The sequence below is a fragment of the Anser anser genome (genome assembly GCF_964211835.1).
Source record: "Anser anser genome assembly, chromosome: 1".
In the NCBI taxonomy this organism is placed as follows: domain Eukaryota; kingdom Metazoa; phylum Chordata; class Aves; order Anseriformes; family Anatidae; genus Anser; species Anser anser.
The window spans coordinates 209,112,591-209,125,652 of record NC_139720.1 but is presented as its reverse complement, the minus strand read 5'-3'; the positions used below and the strand labels follow the sequence as shown (position 1 = coordinate 209,125,652).

Genomic DNA, 13,062 nt, shown 5'->3' with positions numbered 1-13,062 from the left:
CCGGCGTCTCTGCCTCCCATCAGGACAAGGAGCCCGCAGGAGGCAGCCGGCTCCTGCCCTGCTTAAAGCGGAGCCGCGGCTGGGCGGGCGGCCAGCAGCTCCCAGCCCAGCTGTCCGGCCGCGGAGCCCTTCGCTCCCCGGCCCTTATCTGCGGGGAGCAGCACGCACGAGCTGGCAGCGAGGAGGAGCAGGCCGTAAAAAAAGCTCCGATACGCACCAAACGCGCCACGAGCAGCATTTTTAAGGGACAGCAGGCAGCGTTTACAGCTCCCCTTCCTCAGAATAAACTGGCACAGGCGAGTGAAGTAAGATAAAACCAGCGCTTCTACCTCTGACTTTGTCAAAAGATCTGAGAACTTGGGCAAGCAGCACAGGAATGCAGAGGAAATCCCTGTCCGCGAGCTGGAACTCACGGTGATATTGTATGGTCCCAATCTAAACGTAGTCCCTGTTCTTTCTTCTTTCAGAGGTCTTTCTTTGCACTTCTGGCAGCGACTGTACCTGCCTGCTTACTTTTAAAAGCACATACAAACGAAGATATGAAAGCCACGCCAGGTTGGAGTTAGCATCTCATAATCATCAACTTTGTTCTGAATAAATCTGTGCATTGTTTTAAGCGTTCCTGACTTGGTAACTGCAGTGTTCAGTTTCAAAGGCCTAAGAATTAGCCCGATTAATTTCAAGGCTCTTAAGTGACCCGGTTATGAATTGCCCATTAAAAGCCCGCAAAACTAGGCTTGAATACAGTGTGCAATTAAATCTGAAAAGGTGAACATGACGACGCGTTTTCAAACCACCCTTACATGGTTGGTCAGCCTTTGCCAGCTTCTTGACCCTCTTCCCTTGTTTAACTGCGAGGCAAAACGCACGGGGCGGAGGCGAGGGGTTTGAACACCGTTAGATTTCAGTAAATTATTTGCCCCCTCTTCACCATTTCTCAGTCTCTCTGTTGCTACAGCTGTCTAACAACACCACACTCCGACACTTGCTAACACCTCAGAGAACAGAATCTCCTTACTCGGGCGCGTGATCTGAAGCCCTGAGCTCCCTCTTCAACAGAGACAAACGATGCGCGTTACCTTCGCAGCCCTTCGGTTTTCTTTTCATTCTAAGGCCAATTATCTTTGAGGCTAGTGCAGTGCAGAACTCCAACACTGTCCGAAATGAAAGGACAGCCGGTGAACGTCGGTGCTAGAGGTGCTTCTGAGATGACAGTCCTAGAGCTCCGCAGCAAGCACAGGTCCGACATTTCTGAGAGCAGAAAAGCCTGAACGTCTCAAGCCTTGGGGTAGGAGGAAAAAGGCAACATCTAGATTTAATCTACAACGAAACCTTGGTATGCTTACCTTTTAGCCAAATTTCCTTTCGCATTCCCTATATGTTAGGATAAGGCGTGAAAAATGCCATTAGTAAACTTAAAAAAAATAAAAGGAAGATCAAGACAAAGGACATTTTCAATAGAAAGGGAAAAGGTAGAAAGCAGCAGCAAGAGTGATAATACACTGTAAAACCTTAGTCTGTAGTGAACAAGACAGAGCTGCATATATCATGTATATGTAGGGGACGTTTATGAGGCTGCTTACAGGGAAATCAAAGGTACACTTGAATCCTGGAAGGATCACAACATTAAGAAGACAGCACTTGGTGTTGAATTTTAAGATCATAATGATCAGAACAATTTTCAGTTCAGCTAAAATGATGATGAATCAGTCATCTGCTTGAAGAGATGAAACCTACAGAGGAAAGGAGGACCTCTGATTTCTCCCAATTCAAAGCAGAAGCCAGAGAAAGAGAACTCTGGGATGGCATCGAGAAGAGAAGCCAGCTACAGGAAGCTCTTAGTAGGAGGTTGGAAACATTCGAGTGGTCTTAAATTTTCAAGTGATTTCAGTCACCTGAAATTACAGATGTGGAGCTTTTACAAAGCCTTTCAGTGCTTGATTCTCGGTGGCAATGCAGAATGACCGTGAACTTTGCCTCCTATGTTAAATGAAAGGAGCTCAAGCACAGCATCTGGGAGGAAGATAGCAGAAACAGTCCCAGTGCTCACGAGAAAGATGCCAAGATTTTGATATTGCCAATGAAAAAATGTCCAGAACGGAGTAACCGACTGATCACCTGCGGCCTGGGAGCACATGATAAACGTAACTCCCCGATAACCACGGAGCAGGAGGAGAGGCCGAGTTCCTACCGGACAGCTGGTGAACACCGGCACCCCCAGGGTTTATCTGCAGCCCCAGGTGGAGCACGAAAGTTTCGCAGTGTTGCCCATCAATGTCACACTGCCCCGACGTGAAGCAGCGTGCGGGGCTGAGCAGGTGTTCCCTCGGCTCCTGCTCCCTGCTCGGCCTCCCAAAGCACCAGCCGTGGCTCGGAGCGTATGGATGCGATCGTAATTAGATCGTAATTATTGGGATGACAAATGGCACAAATACTGGTGAAGTGTAAAAGTGAGGAAGAAAATCATCTGTAACGAGCTAGCTCGACTCATCAAATATCTGCCCGGGACACAGCTTCGTAATAAGAGCGACATCAACCCCAGCCCACCGGAACGGAGCTGGGGATGCCAAAGAGAAGTCAGGTGGTAACAACTCAGCTGTTTTACACGTGCAGGAGGTTTTCAAACCAGTGCCCTGAAGGTGAGATACAAAAAACAGGTTGTAAGATCAGTAACATGAAGAAAGCCCGTTTAACTTAAGAATTCCTACAGCAGCTGAGTAGTTTTACGGTTAGGAGTCTTCAGACCGCAACATATCAGTCCTAAACAAAATAATAATTAAAAAAAAATTGTGAAAGCCTCCCAGTAATCTCTTATTAGGCTACACCACGCAGGTTCACTCTTATAATAAAGAGAAACAAATTAGAATCGGTTTTCCAATTTTATTGTAAGAAAGCACATGAGGGGTTTTGATCTCTGTACAAGTGAAAAATTTCTTCACTGCTTCGTTTAGGCACTAAGCCTTCCCCACCACTACCACCCCCTTTTTTTAAAAAACAACGATTTATGAACACAGGTAACATTTGGCAGCTGCACTACAAAGTTTCACACATTAAGTGCTCCTAGAAAATCCCACCAAAGGTTGCTACAAATTGCTAAAATTGGAATATCAAATTTAGGTTCGAGGCCCTCCGCGAACCGAGGGTCACAAAAAAAAGGGGCTGCAGATTACAGGACCGAGCGTTTGGCTCCCTGACCACAAGCTCTGATTCCAGTCCCGTTGGTAAGGGGCTCCCTGGCACTCAGCGCAGCTGCTTAAGGGAACGCTGACAAGCTGCCCAACTCTTGCCTAACTGGGAGCGTGTTCAGCTCCTGCAGCACCTCAGACGGGCTTTAACTGCCAAAAGCGCCGCTGAATGGAAAAACTAAACAGGCTTTCCCATCGCAGTACCAGTTCAGGCCAAGACCAGGACGCAGAAACAGATTCTGTACGACTTAGTGGCATGGGATTACATCGTTTTTCAACCCCTGCTATTCAATCGCATTGTTTCTGAAGGCATACAAGTGTGCGACAGGAGAGTGGGATTACAGTTCAGAGCTACAGATGAATATACAACTCCGTTTCACGTAAACGAGAGAGGTAACGCCCTGCTGTGTTGCTGTCACGTAAAATCCATGTCCTAACCCAAGTCCTGCTGCTTGCACCAACAGGTTCCTCCTCACCCCCCCCACCAACCTGTGCCCTCCCCGGAACCGCACCAACTTCAGCACAGCTGGCCAGGAGGGAGAATAGGGTTTAGCCTCCAGCAATCCCACTTCAAGATGCCCCTCCTACGCAAGGACAATAGCGCTTCAGAATTAATTTTTTTTGGCTAAGAATTTAGATACCGATGCGAAGATATAAATTTTAGACAAAACCAAACCAAAAAAACCCTCCTTGATTTCGTTTCAGAGTATTGTTAAAATAAAAAAGCAGATTTATGTGCCTGAGCATTTACATAGTAAATAGCTTCAGCAGAAAACCTAGAGGCCTTGAGGAGTTTTGGGCCGACGCAATTATTTCTGGAACGCTGATTGAGAATTGCCTTGATTTTGTTGATTCAATACAGAAATAACATTTCCTCGAAACTCCTTAACTGTCCGAATAACTCCTGTATCGGTCCATCTGCTTCTTAACAGTGACCGATGTTCTTCAGCAGCTTTACTTTTCTGGCTGTCACGTTTTGTCGAAGCAGAAGCGTAACACTGTTCTGGTTTGGTGTCTTGGAACGCAGCACATGGGTTTCATTTTTAACCCAACAATCCCCTAAAGACATTTCTCTTAGCGACATTCTTCACCGTCTGGCAGGTTTGGGCATTATATAAACTTTGACGGGTTTGCTGAAAGGTATGGTCCCCTCTATGCCATTTTCAGGCTGCGGGAGAGCCTCAACGCTCTCGTTCCAGGTGGATTTGGGAACCTTAGCAGTCGCCTTGCTCCTGTTGGAATTGTAGGCCAGCAGCAGCCGCACTTCAATCTGACACGGCTCTGAGGAGAAAAAAAAAAACAGAACAAGCCAAACGTGAGTCCCTCACAGTGAACAAGCAATGCTGAGTGAAATTTTATCGTATGTATTCTAATTCTAAGATGACCGATCAGAATCCAGCCTGGCGTTTGAAAATACAGCCTCGTCACTGCAGGCAGCACAGCAGAACTAAGCACCGCTTTATTCCCTTCTGCCTCTTTGCCAGAGCTTAAAAAGAGAATCAATCCTATGACTAAATTCAAAATAAACTTCAAATATAACTGTTAAAAGTTATTCCAACCAAATAATGATAAATTCATTAAAAAGCAGAGAACTTGCAGGCCTTCCTCTCTATATTCATGGCAGGATCGAGTAAAATCCGGATGATGTCTGACAAGCCCCACAGCACAGATTACTCGAAGGTTCTCTTCAGCCGGAGGTCCTGACCCTGGAAGACAGCCTTTTTCCCTGTTTTTCCAGCTCAGCAGTTAGACAAATATTCCCGATGCTGCCCATAAGGTGATCTCACTTTGTTCTTCTCCCAGTGGTCATAATGAAAGCAGGCTTTTAGCCTACACGGTACAACCGAGCAGCATAGCATGCTGGGCTAAACGTCAAAAATTTTCCCTTCTAGGCTGAAAAACATTATTCTCGTAGGTTTTTCTTACCGAGCACATTACCGAAACCTACGGACAACTATGTAATTTAGAGATGAGAGGCCCAGCGCTGCAGTGGCACTCTAGCTGAGACCTCATCGGCACCAGATGGAGCACAAAAAATAACCTTTTTTCCACAGTTATACCACAATTCAGCTAACACCACCCTAAGATCCATCATTTTGCCACACTGTCAGCTCCTCTTCAATTCGTAGCTCGCAGCCACTGCTACTGCTTCTAATATACAAGACTTAAACCCTGTTTTGTATTTGGACATCCTCCTTCCTGAGCACACACTTTTTACTGGTCTTAATGAATTTATTTTTCATAAATTCAGGTAATTTTGTCAATTGCTTTGAATTCTGATCCTGTTCTCTCAATCCGTCCTGGCTGGATGTCCACTCCACATTTTATATGCCTAAGTGCCAATGTCAATGATATTAACTAAAATACTGGCTAGGGGAGACACCAGAGCAGAATCCCTTGGGGATAAAATGCTCTTCCAGAGAACACTGCAAAAGCAGAAATAAGGACCCAATTCAGCTCCTTCTGGTACAGGATCAACCTTTAAACCCAGATACTTCCAGCTGCAGGAACAATACCATTTTTTCTTCTCCAAATCAAAACGAAGATAAGCAGAATGAACAAATACACCGTGGAGGTGCTATATAAAATGGAGTAAGCGGAAGAGGACACTAAAAAGAAAAAAAAACCCTTCATTAAAAAATACAGATCACCAAATCCTGTTAACAGAAAATAAACTGCTCAGAAAAAAAATCCCACATTTGAATAAATGTGAAGGGTTTAAAAGGAAACAGGAGAACGGGAGCTGCCAAAAAATATTCTTTGCTTTTGTTGCTTGAATCCCACAAGCCAATTACTGAAGCACTTTCACAGGGAAGTATGAATGCCAACTATGACTGAATATGAACGTCAGGGTTGCATATTTCAGAGTAGAGCGTGTGAGGTTGGTTTTTTTTTTAGGGCATTAAAAGGGTAAAAGTTTAATTAGCAGTGAAATTATATTGTTAAGTACACACAGATCCAAAGGTTCTCTGCCGTGCTCAAATACCTGTCAGATCTAAAACGACGACTCCCACTCGATCAGTTTACCACCTTTAAATGAGGATGCAGGACTGACTCCTACAACTAAATCTTGCTCTGCACAGAAACGGGTGACCTTGCATTGAACACGAGCTCCAGTTAAAAGCTCCCAGTTCTGGCAGACGGCATGCGCAGACTCCAGTTATCTCCAGAGATCAACGCCCTGTCAACCAGGGAGATGCAGCTGCTCAGAGGCTGTAAGAACAGAAACCTGAGCGATGCTAAGGGTAGCATCAGTGACACCTGTAGGCTCCACGATCCTCAAAGCGCCAAGACTGTGGATGTGCAGGAGACTAGGAGCAAGAAAGAGACGCTCCCATCTCAGAAACATGCAGCAACGCAACCACGTGAACTTGTGCTGGCAACGTTACCTGTCCATGCTGTATGCGAGAGGTAAACCTGAGTTATCAGTCTGTGCCTTCCAGGACCAGGATTTCGAAAGTCAGCGGGTTTAGGATGGATTAACTGCGCTTGTCCATCCGGATACAATACCTATAGGAAAACAAAAAAGAGGTAAAAAAACCAAACTGAATGACAACTAGATTTGTACAAGACGCATTAGTTTGGTGCTTTCAAATTCAGAAGTTACTAACACTTACTAATAAAACACACAATTATTTGCAATTTAGATGTATTGGCATCCTTATGCAAACTACCCCTAAGACACAATCTTGTTTGCAGTTGTGTGAAGCGACTGCTTACCTGAACTTTAACGGTTCCTTGGGGATCCTGCACGTGCTCCAGAGTTGCGTCGACGTCCAGCGCCACTACCAACCCTGACGTAAACCGCAGAGGGTTATCGGATTCACCGGTCGGCTCAATGATATTCGCGCTAGCTCTGTAGAGCTGTAAGAGGCCAAATGGTTGCCAAAAATAAGGGAGGGGGGAAAAAAAAGGAAAGCGATCATCATTACTGTTCTTAACAGAGAAATTGTGCGTGAACTTGGGATCATTTTCGATACTGCCAGGAATTATTAAATCTTCTCGACTTTTAGCAATAGTCTCAGAGATGCCAGGTAAGGAGAAGAAAGTGATGAAATAACACCTATAATATGAAATAACACTCCAATAATAAAGGAGTTGGACTAAATGCTCTTGTGGCTCCCTTCCAGCTTGGAATATACTGTGATTCTGTGATAAAAGCTTCATGGGCTATTAGGAACTATTTGGAAGCTAAAGACAGCCTGCAAGGCTATTGGCATTTTAATTCCCTGCATTAAACTGACCCGCTCTGGAAGAGGAAGGTGGAGGAAGGTACTTTGTCGCAGCGTTGTTTGAAGAATCTTGACCACTTCTGACGGCTTGGATGTCACAAGTCTGGGCATCAAGTCCAGCAATTTATCTACAAAACTGCCTTGCATACGCGGGAGCTCAGAGATGAAACACCTGTATTAAGATTGATAAAAAAAACAACAACATTTAACGGTCTTGTTATCTTCAGACAAGCTGGTTAATCTTTATATTTAGTTACAATGACAGAATGAGAAACTGAGATTCTACTTCTGATGCACATCTCATACATAAAATAATTTTGGCTACTTCTGTTGGGACCATACCTTGTGTTCAAGTTGATGACATCAGTGTTTACACAGGACTCATTTCTTAAGTCCTCCATCAGTACAGAGCCTAGCAGGCAAAGGAATCTCGATTTGAATCTAGATTTGCACAGAAGGAGCTAGAAATGTTGAAGCGCCCGTCAACAGCACAGTCATGAGAACCAGCTGCTGTAAGGATGTGTCCACGCAAGACTGCACGTGCCGCTCTAATGCTATTTTGACAGTAAGAGTGCTAATTAAAAGAAATTACAGGCAATTCCAGCACTCTGCGTTCAATCTCAGTGTCTCGAGAAAGAAACCCAGTTGGACGGAAGTGCCACTCCTCTTACAGTTGCTTTGTAAACTCTGGAGGTTGGTACATCTCGGGGAAGACATGCATGTGCCTCATTACGTTGTGCACTTTCATGTGGCTCACTAAGTAGCTGACTCATTAGAGGATCTAACATAACCACGCGCCCAACACATGAATTGTCTGACCTTCTGCTGCAGCAAAGTTTCCAAAATGGCTTTGGTCTACCAGTAAGAGTATTAATTGTTATATTTGTGTAGTAAAATTTTAATAGTAAGCTAGGATCAGTAGGAAAAAAATACGCTAGTTTAGAGGTCAAGAACAAAGAAGAGAATTCATTCCATAACTTGGGACAAGAGCCGCTCACAAGAAGAGAATTTGGTATTTCTTGTTCTTCGTATAGAAGCAAAATTGGTCTGCCACCATACATCCCCACATGCAGAAAAGGCTTTGTTAAACTGACTCCCTGGGGGCTTATTTGTTACTGTCAGCAACATTCCTGCCACATTTAGCAGGATTATTTTGTAAGCCTAGTAAACGCTTTGTGCGATTTGGTGAAAATATAAAATAAAAGGCACTGTTTCTGTAGGTGAACAGCCTCTTGATCAAGGGGCTCTCCTCTCTGCTTGAGAAGTCCTGCGCTGTGCTGTATTTTCACCTACAGCTAAGCCTGGGCAGGAATTCTGGACTTGTACAAAAATCAGCATCAGGCCCTAATGCCCTGGAAGTGAGATTTTCTTCAAGATCCCGGTGATGCTCGACAGGAGTTCAAAATCCCTAAACGGAAGCCTCTATCACCAGCTCATGGCTTGGCAAGGATGGAGAAAAAAAAATAATCACACTCTCCTTTGTACATGCAAAGAGAGCTAAGCAGGAATATGTGCTCTCTCCTATGACTACCACTACGCAGACAGCAAATTTCAGCTACTCTGTCATGTGATGCAGCTCAAATCTGGCAGGCTGAGGCTGCACAACCTAGACACGGGGTTTTTTACAAGTACAGGCATTTTCTAGGTGACCTTACAGCTAACTGACAAGATCTGTTACTATTCAGACTGCCTTTTGTGGAATTCGTCACTGCCTGTAGGAGTTGCATTCCTAAGAAAAAGTGATTCAGTTTTGCTGATCCCAAGATCTAGCGTGAGGAAACGATAGGAAGGAAGCGAAGAGTTGTGTACACTGGCTACCAAATAAGCTAATCGTGATGGAATAGGTCCAACTCCCTTCTGTCAGACAATTGTCAAACATAAACAATGAGTAAGCAGGAATTTAATTAAGAACTAGAGATGGAATCCTGCTTGGTCAACTCTGGATACCTGTCTCTGGTCTAGCTAATTCCCTTCTGACTCCAAGGAAAAACCCGTGCATCACTAATCTGACCCATTTTAGACCTCCAAAGGAGGGTAAGATGAGTAAACACCAATCTTTACAGTGCAAAAAAAGAGCAAAAAACAAATAAGCAGTGGTCCACAATGCAAATGTCTGCACCTGGGCAAGATGATCCCCATGTTGAGCACGTAGATTGTTCACTTCCTAACTTAGCAGTTGGAAATTTGGCATGAGGAAAAGAGAAATTCCCCTTTTGTCATACTCCTGATTCGGTGTTTAGAATGGAGTTTACTTCTTGCTTTATCATTACCTCATGACAGCAGGCCCTAATGTAGGAGGGCAACAGGGGAAGGGAGATGCGAAGAGATCAAAAATGGACGGAATATTCCCCGATGATAATGAGCTTCCGTGGTTCCAGGTAATTTGATGGCAATCATCAAGCAAATGCACAAGCTGTGAAGTGAATGAGGGGATCACAAAGCACCCCCAAATGCTTTGCAAAGATGCGAAAACTGCTCCAGCTACAGAAAAATCCCACACGAACTCCGAACAATGAGATCTGAAAGGGCCTTCAGTACAGAACTGCTAGTCCTAGCATCCTGCTGAAGAGGTGGAGATTTTGTAACACAGCCTCTTTCAGAGCCTGACAGGCAGTTTCAGTGAGCAAAAGGGTAAACAAGTATCCTATATTCAGGGGAGAATTTCCCCATTATATGGCTATGAATCTATTTCATCTTATTTTAGTTTTACATACTTACGAAAGACAAGTTTGGCACATTCTAGACCAAGTTACATACGGAAGAATTGTCACCAGCGTTAAGAACATTTTGCATCGACTTCAGTTTTAAAATACAAAGTGAAGAAGCAATGGAGTTTCTCACCTCTGAAAGGAATCTACTTCCTGCAGGAACTTCTCACACATCCCAAAAAGGGGTTCTACTCTGTAACGAAGATAACATTCCTCACTTTATTTTTGAATAAAGAAAACTGGCTCTATGGTCATTAGCATTTAGGTGTTTTGAAATCCAGTTCAAGCCCCTTAAAACTGTAAGATTTTAAAGACAATTCTGAGGCCAGAAACATATTATCCACAGGAGAAAGAAAAAAACATCAGCTGCCATTTTCCTGCCCACATCCACAGCCCCCTCCACAAAAAATCCTTTGTGTTTGTGTAAGACACTAAGTTCCCAAGCCCATGGCTAGAAAATATTAACTTTCCACCTATAAAAGAGGTTAAGAGGCAAATATATCACGGACCTCTATGGCAACACAGTAAATTGATAGCAACAGATTCAAAACAAAATAAGGAAAAAAAGGATTTAAACCATCTTCCTCTAATTCTACCAGATGAAGTTCTAATTCTAGAGCCACTTAAACCCAAACGTAACTTTTTTCACGTGGGCAGCCAAAATGAACCGCGTAGAGCCTCTTCTGTTATCTAAGCTATGAATTTGGTCTGTCCCACAAGTGTTGGCTGTAAATCAGTCAAAAAGACAATTCTTTTATGATGATTTAAGCTCAAAGCAGTGTGGCTATTTGCATTCTTCAATATGTGATTTTTCCTTATTTAAATATGCCCCAAGTTTCAATTCTAAGACACTCTCGACAATGTTTTTAACCTACGTAATGATTTTTAACCTATTTATGTTCCTTTATGTTTGTAACTGAGAGAGTTCATCTTCCAAAACACGTCTTCCTAATAATTTTGTCATCTGATTTAGCACCGTGTCGTTACATGGCTACACCAAAGACAAAAGGTTCTTCATTCTGCAACTGGTTATTGGTAAGCCACGACGTTTTGTGCGTATAACTTAGCCTCGGCACTCTGCGAAACAAAGTTTGAGGATACAAAGCTTCCAGGTAACCCTGAGAAGGTCTTTTCACCGTCCTTACCCTCTAGCGGTGCGCGCAGTCACTATGAGCTGTAACGCCTTCGCCTGCAGTCTCATGTGGTGAATAATGACCACTTGCTTGCTTTCCACACCGCTGTACATGAACTCCATCTTGTAAGTTTCTTCCAAGATCTGTCAGACGGACACCAGGGGGGTAACAAGGCAGCAGACTGTTAAATTTTTGTTGCCCAGGCGTGATCCCAAGATTCTGGTACTTCTCCCTCATGCTCAGCAACATATGAATCCAAAATAAGTGTCCTTCTGGGTTATTTTAGACAGTTAAAAGCTTAGCGCATCGCAGAGTTTTACTTATTACAGTACTGTATCTGCTGAATAGATGGGCTTAAGTAGACAAGAGAAGTGCTGGAATTAATACCACTGAGCTCAGTAAAACTGTACAGAAGCAACAACTTACAAGTTATTTAATAAGATTCCCTCACCTTGCACTGACGGGAAGTGATCTACATTCACAATCACAATAGGAAAAGCTTCCCTGGGGGTCCACACGCTACTAAGAAGGGCACCCAAGAACGACAGTTCAATTAGAGAAGATTTAAGAAGCTGATCGGCTTTTGTTTCTACTTGTCCCTGGGGACAACTGTCAACAGCGCAGGAGGTTTTGATGCACAGCAGTAGCTGCCTCTTAATACATTTTAATTAACTGGAGACTCAGAATGTCAGCCTAACTTCCCAGCAGATCCATGAACTTGCTTTTACCTTAGATTTGTTTCCGGATTATTTAATAGCTTATTTTGTCCCTTAAGATAGAAGAACTTAGCTTTATTTTTTGTTTTGTTTTGTTTTTTTCCAGGATCAGATCGTCAAACGTCACAAAATACTAATAATTTAGGTTGGGTGGGACTCCTGGAGGTCACAGAGCCCAGTCGCCTGCTCAGAGCGCATCTAATTAGATCCAATTACTCAGGGCCATGTGTTCTGCGAACACTTCCAGAGACGGAGATTCCCCCTCATCTCTCTGGGAAACCTGTTGTAATATTAAACCACACTCATGGCAATGTTTTCCACCTTGTAACTTCTCATATGCCAACTCCAGCCCAATATTTCTTGTCCTGGAGCAGCACAGCTCAGAAGAGCCTGTCTCTGCCTGATCCATACCCTTGGATGAGGCAGTGGTCAGCAGTCAGTCAATCCTGAAGCCTTTTGTTCTTCCCGCTGACCGAGCCCAATTCCCTCAGCCTCTCCTCGCAAGGAACGTGCTCCGGCCCCTCTGCTCCCCTCACGCCACCTCGTCAGCACCTTCCTTGCAGTGGGGAGCCCGAAGCACGACACCCCTCCACACCAAGCGGAGGAGGATCGCTTCCCAGACCTGCTGGCTACACTCATGCTCAGGACGCAATTGCCCTTCCTTAATTCAGCTTGTTACACGCCAGGATTCCCGTGCTGAACACGATGAAGTCCCTCTCATCCCACCTCTCCACTTTGAGCCAGGCGGTCCAGCCAATTTTCCACCCACAGCATCACCCATTTATCAGCCAGAATTTTGCCGTTTTGAGGAAAAGGAAACGAGGGAGGCTCTGTCAAAGGGTTTGGCAAAGTCAGGCTGTACAGCATCCACTGTTCTCCCCACGTCCACAGCACCAGTGCCCTCATCATAGAGAGGGCAATAAAGTTGGTCAGGCATAGTCCACCCTTGGGAAATGCATTCTGGCTGTTCCCAATTACATTCATTTGTTCAGAAATGGCTTCTAAGAGGATCTGCACCATAGCCTTCCCCGGAGACCGAGCAGCCCACGGTTCTCCAGTCTTTCTTACTATTCAGGAAGACGTGTGTG

General features: G+C 44.4%; 1 protein-coding gene across 1 annotated transcript in view; it reads right to left on the bottom strand.

Moving 5' to 3' along the window:
* Positions 1-2,866: 2,866 nt before the first annotated feature.
* INTS4 (integrator complex subunit 4) overlaps positions 2,867-13,062 on the bottom strand; it is a 33,860-nt gene continuing 23,664 nt past the window's right edge. Inside the window, exons 18-23 of the mRNA XM_083816477.1 lie at positions 11,271-11,401; positions 10,259-10,318; positions 7,430-7,589; positions 6,906-7,049; positions 6,575-6,695; positions 2,867-4,466 (exon numbers count right to left, since the gene is read on the bottom strand). Of these exons, the coding sequence (XP_083672603.1) occupies positions 4,273-4,466; positions 6,575-6,695; positions 6,906-7,049; positions 7,430-7,589; positions 10,259-10,318; positions 11,271-11,401 (810 nt within the window). The 3' untranslated portion in view covers positions 2,867-4,272. The remainder of the gene's footprint in view (positions 4,467-6,574; positions 6,696-6,905; positions 7,050-7,429; positions 7,590-10,258; positions 10,319-11,270; positions 11,402-13,062) is intronic.